General features: G+C 47.8%; 2 protein-coding genes across 5 annotated transcripts in view; one reads left to right on the top strand and one right to left on the bottom strand.

The window, feature by feature from the left end:
• Usp42 (ubiquitin specific peptidase 42) overlaps positions 1-9,108 on the top strand; it is a 45,388-nt gene extending 36,280 nt beyond the window's left edge. For both annotated transcript variants that reach the window (XM_010642762.2, XM_019210469.2), the window contains 5 exons: positions 356-1,072; positions 1,184-1,278; positions 2,840-4,294; positions 5,288-5,592; positions 8,128-9,108. In XM_010642762.2, coding sequence (XP_010641064.1) covers positions 356-1,072; positions 1,184-1,278; positions 2,840-4,294; positions 5,288-5,592; positions 8,128-8,174 — 2,619 coding nt within the window. In that variant the 3' untranslated portion in view covers positions 8,175-9,108. The remainder of the gene's footprint in view (positions 1-355; positions 1,073-1,183; positions 1,279-2,839; positions 4,295-5,287; positions 5,593-8,127) is intronic.
• Cyth3 (cytohesin 3) overlaps positions 3,540-20,857 on the bottom strand; it is a 96,261-nt gene continuing 78,943 nt past the window's right edge. The window contains exons 5-14 of one of the 3 annotated variants that reach the window (XM_033764790.1): positions 20,538-20,618; positions 18,057-18,169; positions 17,685-17,833; positions 17,149-17,260; positions 12,544-12,620; positions 12,392-12,463; positions 12,163-12,317; positions 11,897-11,988; positions 5,176-5,328; positions 3,540-3,622 (exon numbers count right to left, since the gene is read on the bottom strand). In XM_033764790.1, the coding sequence (XP_033620681.1) occupies positions 11,916-11,988; positions 12,163-12,317; positions 12,392-12,463; positions 12,544-12,620; positions 17,149-17,260; positions 17,685-17,833; positions 18,057-18,169; positions 20,538-20,618 (832 nt within the window). In that variant the 3' untranslated portion in view covers positions 3,540-3,622; positions 5,176-5,328; positions 11,897-11,915. Of the gene's footprint in view, positions 3,623-5,175; positions 5,334-9,351; positions 11,989-12,162; positions 12,318-12,391; positions 12,464-12,543; positions 12,621-17,148; positions 17,261-17,684; positions 17,834-18,056; positions 18,170-20,537; positions 20,619-20,857 lie in introns of those variants that run through there. The other 2 variants (XM_019210470.2, XM_010642763.3) reach the window with 2 other exon arrangements.

Here is a 20,857-nt window from a genome sequence, read left to right on the forward strand (position 1 = left end):
TTTTTTTTTTTGAGTGAGTATATTTAAATGTCAGCACCCATCATGGACTTGTGCTGTACTCTGGGGTCAGATAGTTGAGTTTTTAACTCATGTTAGACATCAGGAAAGTGATCCTATTATAAGGATACTTATGTCCATTTAGCTGAGGAGTGTGTTCTAACATATCCTGTGTGTGGGTTAATTTCCAGAAAATTAGGGCCTGTGAAAGGTGCATGTTGGTAGAGCAGATGAAAGAAACAAAGGCGGTGTTCATGATTTATGTACCTGGTCAGTCACAAGACCAAAGTGGGAAGGCCCTTGGCTGGAGAAGGCCCTGACTTTGAATGCTGACATGGCTGTGGCTTTCTTCTTGTAGAATTCACCTCACTTGAATGGGACTGGGCCACTGAAAGACACGCCAAGCAGTTCCATGTCGAGTCCTAATGGAAATCCCAGTGTCAACAGGGCTAGTCCTGTTAACGCTCCTGCTTCTGTTCAAAACTGGTCAGTTAACAGGCCCTCTGTGATTCCAGAACACCCCAAGAAACAAAAAATCACCATCAGTATTCATAACAAGTTGCCTGTTCGCCAAGGTCAATCTCAGCCTAACCATCATAGCAATTCCGTGGAGGCCCCTATCAAGCCTGTTCCTTCTTCTACTGTCACCAACTATTCTGCGATACAGTCTACCTCGAATGCATCCACAATGACAATTTCTAGTAAAGTAGCAAAACCACTCTCCCCAAGTGAGTCCTGCTCTAAGCCAGTGATGAATGGTAAATCCAAGGTGAGCTCCAGCGTGCTAGTCCCCTATGGTACAGAGTCATCTGAAGAATCCGATGAGGAGTCCAAGGGCCTGGCCAAAGAGAATGGCGTGGGCCAGATTACCACTGCTTACTCTGCTGACCACGAAGCTGAAGATGATGAGGCCCCACCCCATGAGCTTCAAGAGCCTATCACTCTAAATGGTGCTAATAGTACAGACAGTGACCCAAAAGAAAATGGCCTGCCATTGGAGGGTGCCAGTTGCCAAGTCCAACCCACTTTACACTCAGAAAATCCCTTTTCTAAAGCAAACGGTCTTCCTGGAAAGGTGAGTTGGTGGGAGAGGCTTTGCTTTGAGTCTCATCTGTGGCCATTCACTCGGCCAGATTCAGCATGGAGCTCAAAGCTAGTATTGAAATGTCTTGGTTTTTTATTGTAGTTGATACCTGCTTCTTTGCCCTCTCTTCCGGAAGACAAAGTCTTAGAGACCTTCAAACTTAGCAACAAAGGAAAAGGCTCAACAGATGAAATAAGGTAAAGTAAGAATAAATCAGAAGTGAATTTCATAGTACAAAATTCAACAGTGAGTGGATGTTTAACTCTGTAAAAGTGTTACTGTGGACATTTTGAGCCCCCAGATGATAAGAAAAATAATCTATAAGGATATGTTCATTTGCTTTTGAGAAGAGTAAGAAAACAATCTATGACTGCTTGTCCCAGTAGTTGGGGCGCACACACTGCCACTTCGTTTGCATTGCCTGCTTTGGGTGTTTGTTTTGCCCTTGCACCCTTCTGGCTCCAGTTCCACGTGCTTCTGCATTTCATTTTTTGAATGATGAATGAGTATGTGAAAGCATACTGAGAGAAAATGGGTTCCCCACACAGTCATGAAGCAAATACTTTGTAAGGGCCTCTCTAGAAATTTGAAATTAATTCATAGAGAATATAATTTGTCCCTGCATTCCATTTTTTAAAAAATCAATATATTGACCCAGCTGTAATATAATTCAGGAATAAGAGGAAAGGAATTTGAAATGCAGCTATAGTTGCTTCGTGTGGAAACTTCAGGTAACACTACTGCTGTGGGATGTGGTACATCAGGTAGCAGGCAGGTTCAGTGGTGAACAACTTCAGTGAAGTCCCAGCAATATCACAGTATGACCGTATCACAACTGTCAGATTCCTGTAAAATGAAGTAATACAACTGGGATTTTCATCCCTTTGGTGTGAGGATGTGGGGCAGGACCTTCCTCCATGGCACTGTGGCAACCCTGATGGCTCCTGGCAAGTGGGGTCCCCCACTGAGAACTTGAGTTAGGAATGTGGAGTTGTTAAAGAAGAATGGAGAGGCAAAGAACACTCATTCCCACTTTAACTCAGATAGATGGCTGGTATGCGCTGTCTTGCACAGTGACTTTCTCCTTGTTTCTTTCCTAATCCACCTTAGTCTTCAAATTTAATGTGCAAGAGAATTACATGTCTGCATAAATGAGGCCACGTATGTACCACAGCCAAGCACAATGTACTGCCCCATGGATGCCCCTCATACACTCAAGGCAGCTAACTTCCCCGTGGAGACTTGGTACAAGTTATCTCTCTTGCTGAAGAGTAGATATCACAACAGTTGCCTTATTGTTTCCTAGCAGCTGTCAGATAACCTTGAGAGTATGTCAGAAGCTTTCCAGTTGCCAAGTGCAGACTACATGTATTACAGAAGGCTTTCCAAGAGCCTCAATCCTTCAGTTTTCCATAATTGGAGGAGCTTTTGGCTCTGTTTGGAAATAGCTGTTCTACCTCTGAGGCTCCAAGAGAAAGTCAGAAGGGAGTCAGGAAAGTCAGCATGCCATCATCATTTGGTTATTAAGAATTAGAAGTGTATCTGGAAAGAGGAAAAATCTAGAGCCGCAGAATTATCATTACTGAAAGTAGGGTTGATATAAATTTTATTTTTATTTAATAAAGAGAAAAGTTGGTGTCCAGAGATGATAACCTGATGTTGGGTTATAGCCAGATACATTTAAAGTGATAAAATACTTGGTAAGTGTAAGCCAGTCACACTAACTATTGGCTTGTCTCTGTTTTGGCGGGGATGCAGTCCACCTGAAACAGAGCAAGGTTCGTCAGGGGATCTTGCTGTGGAGCTTGAGGCTGCCATTGCCACTACTGGTTCCCATGAGAAGCTGGACCCAATCACAAGTCTGTGCAGCAAATTTAAGAAGGCTTTGCTCTCCCCTGACACCAAATCTACCAAAGAAGTTGCCTCAGAAAACAGTTCAGCCAAACCTGATGAATCTTTGCCCATCGTAAACAACCTTTGTAATGCCAATAAGACCCCCACAGGGGATGACCAACTTCCTGAACTCTGTGATACTGGGAACTTAACACAAGACTGCAGTGAAACCCCCCAAGAGGCTCAAGGGTTGTTAATTGAGAGGCTGCAGGATTCTGCGCCAACAGAAGCAGTGGAAAAGCTGAGCCCAGCACCCTCTGTACATTCGGAAGCTGGATGTGAGCATAAGCTTGTAGTTTACCTCAGCAGAGACCAGTGCAGTGACGCAGAGGCCCCATCCCGGAGCACAGGGGCGTCTGCTGATGTGCTGCCCTCTCCTCTGCCAGACAGGACCACAGGTACCCATCCTGAGGGGGGCCCTGAGCAAAGTCACAGTCACAGAGAGAGGTGCAGCGAAAGTAAGGTAGGGCAGAAAGTTCCGGATCACCCTCCAGTTAAAGAGAAAATCAGCAGCCTTAGAAAAGTTGACCGAGGACATTACCGTAACCGCCGAGACCGCTCCTCTAGTGGGGAACGTGTGCAAAAAAGCAGGAGTAGGAGTCAGAGTCGAAGCAGGACTGAGGACCATTGTCACAAAAAGCGGCGCTCCTACAACAGAAAGCACAGCAAGCAGGAGTGCCACACACTGGAGCACTGCAACGGGAGCCAGCATCCCCTGTGCTATGGCGACAGGGTGAGCCCAGCTGAGCGCCGCTCTCTGAGCAGGTACAGTTACCACCATTCACGAACCAGGAATGGGGCTGACCAGGACTGGAGCCGCTACCACCACTTGGACAGTGAGCATGCCTGGCTCCCGGAGAAGTACTACCCCAAGAAGATGAGGTGGGACAGGTGCAGGTACTACCCCGACAGGTACACCCCCTATGCAGTCAGGGAGCTCAGTATGAAGCGGCCACACAAGGACTCTTCCCGGGCCAGGAAGGGCTGGGAGCCACCTTCCCGGGTGAGGGAGCGGACGCACTTCTACAGCCCGCGCACAGGTGCCGCACCCCCTTTCCCTCTGCACCCTGAGCGGTATCCCCAGGAAAAGGTTGCCTTTGGAGCTGACGACAGAGGTTGCGGCCTGTCTGATCGCTTCCATGAACATGAAAGCATGAAGTCACGCAAACGGAAGTATGAGAGCCGTGATTGTGACAGTCATGTGGAAAAGAAAGCCCACAGGAGCCTGCCTAAAGAGCTGGAGGAGCCCAAGGCAAAGAAGCACAAAAAATCAAAGAAGAAAAAGAAATCTAAAGACAAACACCAGGAGCGCGACTACAGGTGAGGGTGGGAATATTCCTTATCTCCACGGGTTTTGAGACTTCACGGTTTCTACACACTTCCGAAACGGGGCAGCTTTGAGCTCTGTCTCACTTCATGTATCATAAAATGTCTCATTTTGCCCCTCTCAGGTAATGCTTTCTCTCTCTCCTCTGAGTCAGTATGAGTGCTACAAAAGTAACGTGGGGAATTTCTGATTTCAAGATTGGTCATTCATCATGTAGTTACACTTTCACATCTGTTATGTATTTTTCAAATTGAAGTGACTATGTGATAGGCTGCAAGTGGGAGCCACAGCTCTGCTTCTTGCCTGCCTGCCTAGAGGAAGGCCTAAGGAGCACCCTTTATTTTCTTGGCCTTTGTCTTTGAGTCTCAATATGAAACATAAATGTCTTCATATTTTAAAAATGCTAACTAGGTTGTAGGGTTTTTTTGGTGGAGGGGTGGTGCTGGGGATGAAACCTAGAGCCTTGTGCCCGTTCTGCCAGTGAGCCACATGCCCATCACTGTGTATTTCAGTTCACTATCTTTTAAAGTTAAAAATCCTAGGAAAAGTTTGCCAAAAGACGTACGTAAATAGGCAGTGGTTATTTTGTGCAAATGAAAGCGCAAGCTTTTCCCTTCTCTGTGCCTGAGACATGGCAAAACGTCCATGCTTTTCTTTTCTTTTCTTCTCTCACCCTCATCTTTCTGCCATGGATTTCAGAAGAGGTCAGTTAAGTCCTCTCAGCTGTTTTTCTGGCTGGCAGCCCCAGCTCCTGAGCACAAGAGGCTATGGTGGAGCCAGAGGTGGAGTTGAAGTGGTGAATTCATGACCCTGGGCTTTAAAAATCCCTAGAGCTAAAAGTAAGAGAACCGTTTGTAACTTGGTAAGTGCTTACCTGTGTTTGTACATGGAGCGTTCTCAGTGAGTGGTCAGGACAGCCAGTGCCAGGTCCTGTCTGAGGTGGTGCTGGGGTTTGGATTGATGATTTCTGTTTGTTGCTTCTGCAGGCATCAGCTGGATCCAGGTCTTCCAGTAGTGTACTTGGATTCTGACCTCCATAGACACAAGAAGAAGAAGAAAAAGAAAAAGAAGAGGCACTCAGGGAAATCAGTGGAATTCATAAAAGAATCAGGACTACAGTCACCGAAGGCCTCAAGCTATGAGACTGTCAACCATTTCCAGAGACCTGAGGGCAGCTTCCTGCTCACCGATGTTCTGCCTGTGGAGGACACTGGATCTTTCCGCAAGAAAAATAAGCATTTAAGGATGGAGAGCAGGGCCAACAGGTGCCACCTGCTGGAGTATGGCCAGGGTAAGAGGAGATTCTTGGAATTAAGAAGAGAAAAACTCTTTTAATAAGTATTTTTGGAAATGGTGATTAACACATGGAGCTGAAACCTCAAGTGTCTTGAAAGGGTGCACGGGTAATACAGGGCATCATCTTGACTCACAAGCTCCTGTGTGATTGGTTTTCCATGTGTAGTTTGGATACCTGACACTGATCCGTTAGCACTGAAGTATGGTTTTGTGGAACTGGAATTTATGGCACTCTGGGTGTCTGAGCATTTGCCCCCCAAGGAGAACTGTTTTTGTCTTTCAAGCATTTTTGGTAGCAATGCTTTTGCACTATTCACTTTATTCTGTTGAACCCTTAAAACACCCACGGTGTACCCTAACATGATTTGATGACATGGGTCGTTAGGAATGTGAGTTGCCACCTCTATCAGTGATGTCTGTGAGGCTCCTGGCATCGCTCACTCCAGGCTGTCGGACATCTTAAATTCTTGTGTGTGCACCGTACCAGCTCTTTGTACTCTGACTGCACTTGGGGCAGCCTCTTCCCCTTCTAACTGACTTCCCTGAGAAGGAGTCCTGAGCTTGTTAAGAATGGAAGTGACGGAGCCAGGTGTGGTGGTGCACGCCTGTAATCCCAGCACTCGGGAGGCTGAGGCAGGAGGATCGCTGTGAGTTCGAGACCAGCCTGAGCTACATAGTGAGTTCCAGGTCAGTCTCAACTACTAGTGAGAACCTGTCTAAAAAAAAAAAAAAAAAAAAAGGAAAGAAAGAATGGAAGTGACAGGACTTGGGGCCGAGGGCACAGTTTGGCAGGCTGCAACCCAAAGCCAAAGCTGGCCTTGTGTCTGTCTCCATACCACCTATGAGTTAATGGCTTTCCTGTTTTCAAAAATTCCAAAGAGGAGTAGTACTTTGTTCCACCTGAACAGTGTGTGAAATTCAAATGCCAGCATCTGTAGAGTGGCTGAAATACACCCAGTGGTTTGCTTGCAGTTGCTGCTCTTGGCAGAGTGAGTACTCACAGCTGGGTGTCTGCCACACTCCCAAGTGTTTGTCACCTGGCCCTTCACAGCAAAGAAAGTCAAGTTTGCCAGGCCCTGCCTGAACACTGATGGTCACTTCCGTCAGTGAAGGCTGCACACATCATTGCGGGGATTTTGACACATCACCTTGGTTGCCCTGAGGTCTTTTGGGTTCTCACCTCAGCTAAAATGTGTTCTCGTAGGCCCCTGGTCTGCATGCAGGTTGTAGGGTAAAGAGAAGTAGGCCTGAGGAAGGCTGAGGTCACCACGGGGGAGGACAGCCAGGGGTGCACAGGCAGACTTGCTGCTGCTGCCAGGATTGAAGGGAAGCATTGTGGCATTTGCTCTTCATGTTAAATTATGTACATTTTTAGAGTGGTTCTGCATTAACATTTGGCAATTTGGGGACCAGGGTTTCTCTTTCTTATCTCCATGTGGTACCTGAGGATCATGTAGTGAGATGGATTTGGTCTGCATGTTGGGCAGGGTCCCAGCATTATAGTCAGACTCCCTCATCCTGGCAGGGCAGGTCAAGCCCCCGAGACTACCACTCTGAGGACAGTAAGTTGACCTACTTGGTGTTGGCTTGGGATTCAGTGGCTGAGCTCACTTATCTGCTACAGGTGCTGCAGTCAAGTCCTGTCTGGGTGGTGGCTGTTTCTGTCCCCAGGCCAGTGGCACTGATGACTGATTTGCAGCCATAAAATCTGCCAGGAGCACAGACCAAGGGTCTGTGAGCTCCAGGCCTCCTAGAGGGCCCTGGCTGAGGGCTGAGCACTCTACCATCTTCTGGCACTTGCAGTCCTGTGTCCTGACCATTTTGCTTTGCAAACTCCTGACGTCTGGCTCCATTCAAATCTGGTTAATTTCTTTGGCCCCTGGCCTGAAGTCTGTTCCATCCTAATGTGAGAACTCAGCAGTGTGATGAGGTGGGCATGGCCTGACATGGACACTCTGTTGCGATGAAATCCAAGTGACTTAGAGCAGAACCTTCAGTGTCAAGGCTGTGTCTGAATCACTTACATTCTGTGGTCCTGGAAGGCAGGGACTCATGTTTCATAATGTGCACTTGTGGAGGGAAAGAGGATGGCAAACATATAGCCCATGAAAGACAACTGCCCTTAAGTGTCTGCCTTACCTAATCAGCGAGGGCAATTTTAAATGAATTTCAAGGCGAACTCTCTATAGATTAGCATGCAGTTAATTAACATGCTTTATCTGTGTGTCTTCAAGGGACACTAACCCTAAGGAACTCTAAACTCTTCCCAAGTGAAAGCAGGATCAGGCTGGGCAGGTACAGTTGGGTCCACCAGATGGTGCCTCCCTGGCCAGGCCAACTGGTTCCTCTGCAGCTGCCTGGTGTCACCCGGTTCCTCTAAGTCATTCAGGAAGGAAGACTGATCCTTTCAAAAAAAAAAAGAGCTTCCCAATGACCAAGGGGACCTGCGGGGGCAGGGTGTCACAAAAAGAAGGACCTGGCTTCCTGGGGCCTCTGCCTTCGACTAATGCCTGCGCCTCTTGTCTTTCAGATTCAACGTGTTCCACAGAAGCCATCCCAACTCAGCTTAAATTATAAACATAAATTTGTTCAAATCTGCGTGGTGCTTCTTTAGTAAATACTGTACAGATTTTACCATGAATTTTTTTTTTTAACCTTTTCTTAATTGCCCTTATTCCAAAAGGATGAACACTTTCTACAACTGCTGACCATTGTAAAATACCGTGTATATAAATCACATTGAAAATAATGCCCTGGAATAGAACATCTCAAATGCTGCTTAATTACAGACTCAGGTTGATTACTTATATTTCATGTAATGTTCCTCCAAGTTAGACATCTGGTGCAAGACCAACCGGGAAACCATGGAATTATTAAAAGTACAAACTGACAGTGCGTGTGTTTAATTTAAATACTTATTTAAAAATTTACAAGCTCTCAACTAGACTTTGAGGGCAGTCTGTTTTCTGTAATGTCTGATACTAGAAACTAATTTGCTTCATATTTTAGTTGTATTCAAGATTTGAAAATGTATTTTATAGACAAGTTCTGTTTTTGAACTTTGTGGAACTATTCCAATCAACTTACCAGTTATGATAAGTATTCACATTATGAATGTATAATCTAAACATTATTTGTAAAGCTTACAGTATGTTTTTATTACATAACACTTTTTTATACTGTGTCGCGTCAACTGTATGATATTGGAGTCTGAGTTGTCAGCTTAGTCCCTTAAAGTTTCTAGTTACAGACAAAATCATACTGTGATTTTATTTTTAATATGGATATGCTATCAAACTGTGATACACTTATAATTCACTGGTCCTGCATCAGGAGATGGAGTGGGGAAAACTGTATTTAATACAGTTTCTATCTGAATAATCTGTATGGTTTATACAGTTTGTGTTGTTCAGAGATGTCTAAAGTTTGATCTTTGTTTTTTTAAAGATTAAAAAAGCACTTGCCCCACTGTAAATATACAGCATGTAAAATTTATATAGTATATAAATGGCAGCAAATTAAACATTTTGTGTCAGTTTTTTTACTTGTTTTTCCCATTTGCTTCCCACCATGTCTTCTCTGTCTTTGTGTTTCAAAACCCTCACAGCTCTGGCTACCATCTCAGCAGGTGCCTCAGACCCCAGAGATGAACCAGGGAAAACCAGGTGCTAGTGTGCTGGACATAACACATCTCTAAAGAAGCAAGTCTTAGACAACCTTGTTTTAACAATATATGTGATTTTTATTTAGTGAAGACAATATTTGCAAGTTTTAACACAGCCATACACCTTTCAGTTTTACTGTTCACTTTTGATATCAATAGAATATTCATGCAAGTTGTAGGGGATATATACATTGAATAACAAAACACTCCCAGAAATCAATATATGTACATTATTTACACATTAACTATAGGTAAATAGAAATGTTTTCTAAGGAAAAAATAAAATGAGATCACAACTTGTCGTTTCTGGTCTGTAACAGACCTAACTTCTCAGTAAAGCACATCTGTAGATATATGCACTTCTAAGTTTGAAGATAGGCATTGCTTTGTATGAAACATTAAATGCTGCTTCATCTATAAACAGCTCTTGCTTTCATTCCATTTGGTGCCACATTAAAGTATTTAAAAAGTGTTTCAGGACCCTGGAGGTAATAGTAGATTGTGAGGGTCCAGGGTCAGTCCATATAAGTTTCAAATGATAACCAGGCCCACCAAGAATCTCACCCCTGCACTCCTTGGAACTGCCCACTGCCCTTTGTTTATGGAGGAAACTTTGTCTTTGGCCACAGTTGGGACCATTAACTCAGGACTGTGAGTGCAGACCCTTGGGTGGGGAGGCGATGAACATGATAGCCCTGGAGTGGGAGGGGTCCCACTTCGAGGCAGCCTGGTGGAAGCCAGGTACACATGATGGCAGACACCTTAGAGTTAATACTGTCAAGAGAAAACCTGGAATTAAGTGATGTCATGTAATACTTTCAATAGGGCAAAGGTACTTAAGATTCTGAGCACCACGGCCTTCTGCATGATCCTGGGTGAACAGCCATTGGGCAGAGTGGCTCACAGGTGACCCCATGATCACCTCTGAATGCCCTAAAACAGTGCCACATCCCCAGGTCTGTGCCAGGGTTAGACACTCAGGAGAGAGGGAGCTCTTGACCCAAATGAAATGCTGACCCAACACTGCCACAGTATCTGGCAGGCTGGTCCAAGGTGGCTTCACAGCATGGAGGCATCGTGGTTGGGCCAGGTCTGGGCAGCACTAGTGCTCCGCAAATGGGCACAGAGGGTGGTAAGTTGCATATACACCAGTCAGGCACATGAGTGCAGCCAATTTGCCTTGCTCAAACACTAAAGTTTCAGGTCTGAGGTATCAGTAAAATAACAGCATAGAAGCTCGGAAATAAAATGTCAGTCTAATGGGTGATGGGGAGTTTCAGCCTTGGGCCCTCTGCACTGAGGTCAGCCACACAGAGGCAATGGGCCCGTGACTGCACAGTCTCCACCTCAAGGCAGCTCATGGGAAGACATTTCTGCTATTTAGAACAAAGCATAAGTGCATTCAGTCTGAGGTTTTCATTCATGGTTAAAGGACCTGGAATATAAGAACCTTTGTATTCCAAGGACCTGCCCAGAGGACAGCCATGTAAGGAGCTAAAGAGGGCCCAGGTGTTGGGCACCCCAAAGGTATGAACAAAGATCCCCAGCAGGGGGACTCTGTCACACAGTGCCCTCGTCCTTGCCCAGCTCTGATAGCCTCAAAGACAGGGCCATCAATCCTGTTGTATGTCGAGGGTTACCCCAGTTTAGATTTGGGGCTCTCCACTGTTCACATAAAACCCTAAGTGCCACACACCTTGAGCCATGGCTTGTTCTCCCTTCTCAAAGGGTAACTCAGGCCTGAGAACAGGCACTGTAACAGGAAGATGGTAGACTAGTATGTCTAGTCATTCATTAAGAAATCTGATTATGCCAGTGAGATAAGTATTTTGCTGAAGGTTCTAAGTAGCAATGGATGTATTCTGTGGAACCAAGTAGAACTGCTGTGTGGGCTGGAAATGGTCAGAGCAGTTTCTTGTGATCCAACCTGTGGATGATCTGCCCAGGGAAAGAGCTCCATTTCCTAGGGTTCAGCAGTTATAGCAGCTCCAAACCATAACCATATCTTAATGAATAGGGCCAAAAAGTCTGAGAGGGGGTTGCAGGGCTTACACATCTGGAGGCCCTCAGTGTACTAGTCCTCGAAGACTAGGCGTCTCCCTCCCCGGGAGCCACCTATGGCACCCCCTGCAGCTCCCACCCAAGTGCAAGTGCCCCACAGCCCTCCCTTTGGGTGCTGCATATATATAAATTTTTTTCAGTGCACAGTATATACTTGTGTCCAGGAGTTATTTATATTTATAGCTGCCATTCTAAAAATACTACTGTTAGAAAGTATCTTTCATTATAATTTCAGGATATAAAAAGTCATATAAAAGCTATAATCCTATATATCTGAGAAAAATTCTGAATTAAAAAAATGGTAGCTATTCCATTCCCATTTTGATATAAAACAGCAGCTTCTAGAATGGTCACTGCCACTGCCTCAGATGCCCACGGGGAGCTCCCTCCACTGCTTCTGAAGCCAAGCAGCAACAGGAGGAAATACAGCTGATCACGATCCAGGCCACACACACACCAAAGAAATCAGGGTGTGCAGCTGGGGCCACAACTGATTCTGGGGACCAGTGCCCCCTGTGTCTTGTTGAGGCAGCCACCAGTCACATCTGCTGTGCGGTTTGGGTTCTTAGTTTACCTGCTGGGTCAGGACAGCTCTATTTCTTATTGGCAATCCTCCTTTTCCTCGTTGCCAACATGTCATAGAAAGGATCTCTACTGATGCTTGCTCTGGGGAAGAAAAGTACAGGTCAGGGCAAGGACAATACTGGCCCTGGTGAGCCCACCCCTCGAACAAGACAGTGGCTTCACACCGTGGGGTTGACTCAGCAGGACTGTCTCCAGTTTCTGGAGACACAAGGGTCTCAGGCACACAGTGCAAGCTCCCTCCCCAACCTCACTCACTTGATGGATTTCATCCACTCCTCCTTCTCCTCAGGGCTCGGGGCAGAGATGCGATACACCACGTGGTTTCCCTCTACCACCCGGCCATCAGCCTCTGTCTTGCAGGCTTTGATGACCTGCCCTTTGTGGCTGGGATTGTAAAGCTCAAAGCAGTTCTGGGGAGAGAGAGGGAAGATGAGCTCCGTACAAGTAGTCAAAAGACAGACATTTGTGAAAGGGGGTCACTTACAGGTTTCCGTGGGTCTTCTACTTCTCTGATGCTGAGGTTTTCCAGTGGGATAATGCCCCTAGGCTCCTTGTCCTACAAGGAAAGGGCACACAGCCAGCCTCAGCAGGCCACTTCCTCAGTGCCCCTGCCCACAGGTTCCCAGCCCCACTTACAGTGGTGTACTCGAAGTAGTAGAGGCAGTTGTCGGTCAGGATGAACCAGCGCCGCTTCCAGGTCTTCACACGCCCTCCTAGGAGCAGAAGGGCCCTGTGAGTCAGACACACAGACCCACACGACTCCCTTCTCAGGCCATCAGGAGCCTTCAAGCTCAGGCATGTTTGCTTCCTTGTGAAAATGTTGAATATTCTGACCACAGTTAGCAAGGTCCTGCACAAGGTGCATGGCTGGCTGTCCAGGTAGGTAGCTGAGTGCATAGCTGGGGCCCACATGCACCCCCAACCCTGACTCACTCAGGTGTCCTCTCCTTGGCCACCCAGGGTCAATCTAGATAGCAGCACACTTTCAAGTCTGCTTCCTAGAAAAGTTAGTCATAATGGATGGGTATAATTTCCCCCCGTGAAATGACAACAAGATGAAGTCAGTGCCAGCTCAACTGGGTCTGTCTAGAATTTAATCCTTTTATGTCAGGGCATTATCTCATTACTGGGTACTTTGGGCAGCCCTGGGATCCATCAGAGTCAATTACCCCTTAGCCCAGGGAATTATTAGATTGAGTTAATCTTTTAACAAGATCTGAAGCTTTTACACACACACACACACACACACACACACACACACACACACAAACACACGCCCCTCAGCTGTGCTTATGACCCTTTTACTACAGAAAAGCAATCTTTTTTAATTCTGCAGAGCCAAACTGACTTAAACTACTAGCTTTTGCTAATAAGAGAAAGGAAGACGTTCATGAAAAGAAATTCAGTGTTACCTGGGGAGCAAGTAAGAGGTGGCCCTCCCTGTCCCATTACTACCCAGAGTATTCTCCACAACATGGAAGCAGCTGAGGAGCTGTCACAGTGAGGCTGGAGAGACAGGAAGATGGAAGGAAGGATGGTGCAGGTCAAAGGAGAAACCAGTTTGGGGAGGAGGAAGCCAGACCTGATGGGTACAGAGGCACTGGAGGGAGGGAGGGATGTCCCCAAAGCCCAGCTGGGACCCAGCACCCCAGCCTCACTCATCAGACCCAATATACATCCACCTTTATTTGAAGGCCGAAGGCAGCCCATGAGGTCAGTTACCACCACAACCCTAGAGAGTCAGCCCTGGCAACCAGCTGTCCCTGAACCAGTCCCTCTGCATCTCAGACACATCTGCCTCACGCCTCCAGCCTCACCAGCCCCACCTGTCAGAATGTCTGACCTCGTACTGTTCTCCAAGATTCCCAACATTTTTCTACGGCCCTCCTCAGAACCACCTCCTCCCTGCTCAGGCCTCTTGCCTAAAGTACCATTCCTTCCTCACATGTCTCTCATGACACTTGACCTGGGTGCCTGCTCCCAAAAACCTTGCACATAGCTTCACCACTGGAATCCTTGGCTTCTGGGTCCAAAGGCCTGTCTCATCCAGCCTACAGGAGTCCATTCCATACAAGAGTCTAACAGGAGGCTATGTTCCTTACAGGAAACCAGTTTTGACCAAGTCCTTTAATGGCAAGAGGACAGAGAGCCATTCTGTGTGCTAAGATCATAAGAGGACAAGGCTAGTTTTTCTAGACACCGCCCCCCACTTCCAAGACAGAATCAGCTGACAGTCCCTCTACCATCCCTGGCACTCTGCCCCAGCCCTGTGTGGACTCTACTGCCCTCAGAGACTCAAGAGTAGGCCAACTCAGCTGTCCTCTGAAAAGAACCTCCAATCTTGTCCATCCTGCTTGAGGCCCCCAAGGGCTCTATGTGCTTATCATGAAGGACCTAACATCTAAGCCACCCAGGGCTCCTGCCACAGCTGCCAGCCCCCCTGCAGCCTGAGCTGCTCTAAGCCCCCAACCTTCAGCGAGAAGCAGGTCCTCAGAGCCATCCTCAGGACATACTCCACCACATTGTGCTTCTGTCAAGGCACACAATTAGGGTGTACTCTGCTCGCTCCTGGGCCACTCACTGCCCACCTGTGATTGCCAGCTGCCATGGAAGTGGATCTGTTAGGATGGTCCAGGCCCACACCCACTGCCCCCCTGTACAAGGGTGAGGTGTGTCATCTGAGGCGGGCCGAGCAGGGCAGGATGATGGTCTCAGAGCCACAGCGGGTTCTGCTGGGAGGAGCTGGGAGGCTCTGCTCAAACTACACCACACTTGGAGACAAGAGCCTGGCTTCTCTAAACAAGGTAAGCATCACTCAGTACATTACCATTTTCACTGCTGTCCCACATGTACCTTTTCCACCATGACAGCTCAGCTCTGACCACATCCTAAATTTTTGACAGAGCTGACTCTCAAACCCAATGTCTTAAATTTCTCAACAATAGTAAACCAGACCTGTGAACGGTACTCTGAGCCTACAACCCACAGCACTTTTCAGCATTAATGGCCCCTCCTCTACAGTCACAAGGAGAACACTCCTGAGTTTCTACCCATTCTGCACACCTTCAGCTGGTGCCTGGGTCCTGACTGTGCCACACCCCATGCTGGGAGGAACAGTGTTTGCCCATTCAGTGCAAGGTCACACTGGGGGGCTGATTTGAGTCCGTCCTCATGGCCCTGAGGGAAATGACACCAACTCTGCATGCTCAACAACTGACCAAGTCTGCGCTTCTCCAAAGAGCTGCCTCTGGTGTTTTGGGGCACCAGGAGCTCTGGAGAGAGATCAGTGCCAGTTAATCTCTCCACTAGCTTCCTAGGGACCTGTGCCATGACAGTGCCAGCTCATAAGCCTTTGCCCTCACACTTCACTCCTGAGAGTGGATAGTGAAACTGCAGGGGCGAAAGAGACTACAGATGCCAACACCACAGGATGCCACTTTCCCAGGTCACAGTGCACCAAATGCACAGCTCCCTCAAGTGCTCTGCATGCTCATCTTGGTGATCTGCGTATCTGCCCAACCAGGAAACAGGTCAGAAAACACAAGCTGTCTTGTGTCTTTCTTTCTTTTCTTTCTTTCCTTCCTTCCTTCCTTCCTTCTTTCCTTCTTTCTTTCTGTCTGTCTGTCTGTCTGTCTGTCTTTTTGGGTACTGGGGATCAAACTTGGGTCCTTGCGCTTGCAAGGCAGGTGGCAGAAACACTAAGCTAAATCCCTGGCCCTTGTGCCTTTATTTCATTCACTTATTTATATCGCTAGGGCTGGGCATCTGAGCTGCCACAAGGGCTGGTCATGTCATGTCCCTCGAGGGGACACTCTTGGGCAGCACAGAGCCTGGAAGGGAGTTGTCTGATCCAGTGAAGGCCCTGATTCTGGCCAATCACAAGGGCTGGCATCTTTGGATGCAGTTTTCTTCCATCCCCCACTCCAGGACCATGAGCGTGATGTGATGTGAGAAGTCTGGTGTGTATCTCAGGTCACTCAGGCATCCAAGTCCAAGTCAACAACACTAGGCATTTAGGAAAAGATTCAGAACTCTTCTAAATTTCAGTAGAGCCAGGGAAAAGTAAAAAGCAATGACCAAGGTCAAAGACCCCAGTGGGAACAGAGGACTGGGTACAACCCCGCCACATCAGCTAAGGCATCCCATTCCTTTAACATCACCAGGCCACACCTTACATCTTCCCATGATAAAAAATTGCTTTAAAAAATCTCCAGAACTCTATCCCTTGGATCCTACATGCTGCACAGCAATTCTCTGTTCTCAGAGGGACCTAGAAGATACAGCTGTCAGAAATCCATCATCCCCCAGAGTCAAACCCTAAAAACTCCTTAAATTTGCCCATAAAGTACAAAATCCATTATATCCCTTTGTCACGGGTAAGGAAGCCTTTGAGATGTCCCCATAATCGGGTGGGAGGGGGTGTGGGCAAACATGCACTGCTTGGTTAGTACGGGGCACCGGTGACTCTGCAGGGAAAGACTGGTTATCAGCTCCCTTGCTGCTGCTATAGAACCCTAAACATGGTGTGGGGTGTGGTATCTAGTTTGTTCCCAGTGTCCCCATGCACTCCTGGTCCTGGCCTCTCTTGGTCCTGGTCACTAGGGTTGGGTGTCACGCACACCACACCACTTACAACACTGATACCTGCCAAGTCCAAAGCCAAATGAATCAAATGAATGGCAGCCACAGATCGGAGATTCACACAGACTAACGTGGGAGAGAAAAACCGAGAGAGGAATGAGCCACTGGGGAGGAGAAGAAGCCACTGGGTACCTACCTCCTAACGCAGGACAAGCAGGGACAGCCCATCACAGAACAGAAAGGTGGGAGCCACAGGCAGAAGGAAAACAACAAGAAGGCACATTTAAACCACTCATCAAAAATCACAGCCACGCCAAACCAAGAGAAAGGCACACAGGTTCTTAGGAGGTAAACGCACTTGCTTCTTGTAGAGAAAACTGCCCTGGACTTAGGTGGACACTAACTGGGCAGTTTTCTGGGAGGGGTTCACAGTCCCTGCTGTGAACACTGAGCATATAGCCTTACTTTGAAAAGGGAGCGGCCACCGGTGCTGGGATGTGTGGCTGCTAAAATCGGACTTTGGTTCAACTGCACTCTTTTTTTTTTAAACGTTTCTGCCTTGCAGTTAGGGGGTGTCTGCTACATAAGGAGTGGTAAAGAGACCAGGGAGCTGCTGAGTGGGCTGGGGGGCTGTGGGCGGGGCACACACAGCAGGCTCACCCAGCTTCAGGAGCCAGCCTTCCCGGTCTGGGTTAAAGAACGTGTGTGTCAGGTCGTTCCCATCATCCTCTGGGATTTTAAATGGTTCATTCTTAATACTTTCATATAAGTTCTGTAAGGGGAAAAACAGCAGCAAATTCAGAAATTCACAGAGGAAAAACAAGCGTTCTCTTGTCTCTAGTACAGGATACAACAGCAGTACTGGTAAGTAAGAGACACTTGAGAGATGCATTTACAGTAATAAACCAGCTGGACCTGGTGGCAGATGCTTGTAATCTCAACACCTCTGGGAGGCTGAAGCAGAAGGGTGGCAAGTTTGAATTCTGCCAAGGAAACTCAGTGAGACCTTGTCTCAAGATTAAAATAGTAACAACAACAATGATAATAATAAAAGCTGGGTATGTAACTCAGTGGAGAGTGGCCCTGGTTGATTCACAAGAGCACTGCCCATTTGCAGAGAACTTGGGAAGTTTTAGATTAAAAAAGGAGTAGAAGGAGGAGCAGTGCCATCTGATGAGGCTCAGTCCCAGACTTACCCTTAGCAGCTCCTCAGGGAGGTCTCCCCCTTCGTTGATGCCACGGTTCATGGTGATGAACCGCTCCACAGTGGGCTTGTCACGCACGTTATGGTTGTGCAGGCTTGTGTTGAGCATGATGATGGCAAACGACAGCACATAGCATGTGTCTACAAGGCAGAGGACAGTAGGGAACTCAGCAGCCTGAGCTCTGCTGGATTTGGCATGCAGTGTGGGGTCCACAGGGAAAAACCAGAGTAGAAATCTCTGCACAGTTAACCTCAGAAAATACCGTGCTGGCACAGGGAAAGAAGGTCCTAGAAACAGGCTGGCCTGTGCTATAGGCCTTTATCCAGAATTAGAGGTGAACTGGCCATGAACTGTGTCACTGACCTGTGGACTGGAAGACACCCGGGTTGCACAGGCAGTAGCGTGAGGCAAAGGCCTCCATCATGCGATCGATCTTCTGAGCCTCTCCAGGCAATCTAAAGCTCCATAGAAATTGCCTATGAAGAGACAGACCCCCTCACTGAGTGACTGCGCCACAGCAAGGATGCAATCCCCTCAACCTGGATGCCACCCTGGTGGGAGAATGTGCCAGCAAGGAGACTTGGTTTCCTTCCACTCAATAATTCAAAACAAATTTACCAACTGCTCCTCTTTTGTGTGACTACAATGAACTCTTCAGCAAAGTCCGCTGTCCCTGTCATATATTTATCCAAGGTCCCAGTACTTCTTGCTCCCACTGGCATGATCTCTTGCAGCCCACCAGATGACTTCCAGGGCCCTACGATATTCCATGGCTGCCACAGTTCTGAAAGCACACAGCCCACATGGCCCTCTCAGGACTATACCCTGGGGCAAGGTCAGAGTCAGCAGGATGCATCCAGGACTCCGCTTCACCTCAGGCCGCAGTCAGGGACTACTGCTGCCTCCCTGGGGCAGGAACACCTCTGCTTCTGGTACCAGGCCAGACAAACAGATGCTGCTGTCCTCAGATCGTCCTGCATCCTGCATTCTCCCTCTGACCACCCTCCCTAAAATTGCAACCACCACCCCAACACTCACACCCTTTCTTTGCTTTCCTTTGAGTCAAAGGGCAAGAGCCACAGCTATCCTGTTCCCTGTAGTCCCTGTGGCCAGCAAAGTCTCACACAACAGCTGCTTGGTGATGCTTGAAACTGTAGTGGCTCCAGTACCCACTGAGTGCTGAATGAGCATACTCAATAACTGTTCTCAGTTTTTAAGACAATGACACTAATTTCCTCCTTTGCAGGTCCCCAAATGGGGGTGTTCCCCATTGACCATTGCTGCCCCCCTTACCCTATACTCTTTCCTGTGATTTCCACCACACTTGGGCCCCTCTCTCTCCCAGCACCTGCTCCAAACTTTCACTCTTGACTGATGGCCCCATCCCCAGGTCTCAGACTGGTCACTTGGGCTAGGTCAGGCCACTCCAAAATCTCTCCCCTTTACCTGATGCTGGCCAGAAAAACATCCTACTATGTACTGCTCCCACCCACCATCGGTCTCCCCAGACAGCTTCTCAGACCATAGGACCACCAGCACTGTTTCAACCCAGGACCCTGTCTGCAGCCCTTGCATTTGACTCTCCTTAGCCTGACCCACCAGACTTCCCTCCCAGCAGCTCGAGACCCCTTTACTATACAGCCTTACTTTTTTGTCTCCATAGCAATCAGCTCCTGACAATTCACAGAAGTATCCATTATCCCTTCTCTCTACCCCATAAGGTCTGCGGGGCCATCCCGGGTACCAGCACTGTAACCTGAGCTCCTCCCACATGTGCCTCAGGACAGGCCAAGGGCAGAGTGATGAGAACCCCACAAGCCAAAAAGAGTCAAGGACCCAGTGGAGCAAAGCCAAGGCGAAAGTTCTTGTTCACCTCTGCTATAGGTAGGGCCTAGCAAAATTTTTAACCCCTGTGGGATTTATCAGGAACCTCTCTGGCTCTAGGCCAGAGACCAACTGCCCACAGACAGGGAATCACATGGCAATGGTCATGCCACAGACATACTTGCCACTCACTAGGCCCGTGCCTTTCTCTGGATAGAGCTTTCAAACACTGAATCTGAAAATGTAAAGCAGGGCTCCAGGACTCCTACATGTGGCTCATGAACTGTTCAGCCCCAGGCTATGCTGCTGAGCATATCAAAAGGATATGGCAGAGACGGTATGAGGACATGAAACGGACAAGACAGAGCCACAATATTCTGAGAGGCTTGTCCCTCTGATGGGCAGTGGCTCAAGGTCAGAACCAGAACACATAAAACACCATGTGGCCCAGCCGGGACACCACAGAAGACAAGATGATGCCTTCTAAGAACCCAGGACAAAGGGGCTCAAGTAAGCATCTAGGGCGCGAATACACTGTGGACACTATCTCCTTCTGTCCATGCTCCATGATGCACAGTGATACCCAGCTTTCTGTAGCCACAACTGAAGCCTCCCTCTGCTGGTGGGAGGTCTACATCCCCTCTGGCACACTTGGAACAGCCATGCTCAAGGACAAATCTGGTGGGCAGTGGGCCTGAGCAGTGTTACAGCCACAGTGAGCAGCATGTGCAGCAGACATGGGAAGAAAGCATCCACATAACCACTGGATGTCACCAAAAATGAAGGACAGCAAAGAAACTATGAGCAGGATGAAGAACTGGTGATCACAACAAGGAAAACAAAACATCTGTCCCTCCGTGCATGTTCCCACTGCTGTCTAGGGCTGTTGCCTAGCATGCAGCTGTCACACCGAAGGAGAGGGGACACAGGAACACAGTCAGGGTCTGCAGGACCTGAGAGCTCCCCTAATTACTGAGTGTTAATCACTACTATTTCACTAATGCCCAGGCCTCCACTCACCTTAAGGCTTGTACGAGGTTGAGATCAGCAAACTCATGGAGTTCAACAAAAGCTTGAAGAACTTTGATATTAAATTCATCCCTTGGAAAGAGTGGAAACAAATTTTCAAGGCTAATGATTGCACAGTATTTCAATCACTTTAAAAGAAAGACATACCCTTGCCTGGCATAGTAGTGTACACCTATAATCCCAGCACTCTGGGCCCTTGAGGCAGAAGGATCACATGTTTGAGCCTAAACTGAGTACTTTAATGATTTAAGCAAGAACCTGTCTCAAAATAACTTGGGAAGGGAAGGGAAGGGAAGGGAAGGGAAGGGAAG

This window comes from Fukomys damarensis, unplaced genomic scaffold (assembly GCF_012274545.1).
Source record: "Fukomys damarensis isolate Sample0158 unplaced genomic scaffold, DMR_v1.0_HiC HiC_scaffold_17, whole genome shotgun sequence".
Classification (NCBI taxonomy): Eukaryota; Metazoa; Chordata; class Mammalia; order Rodentia; family Bathyergidae; genus Fukomys; species Fukomys damarensis.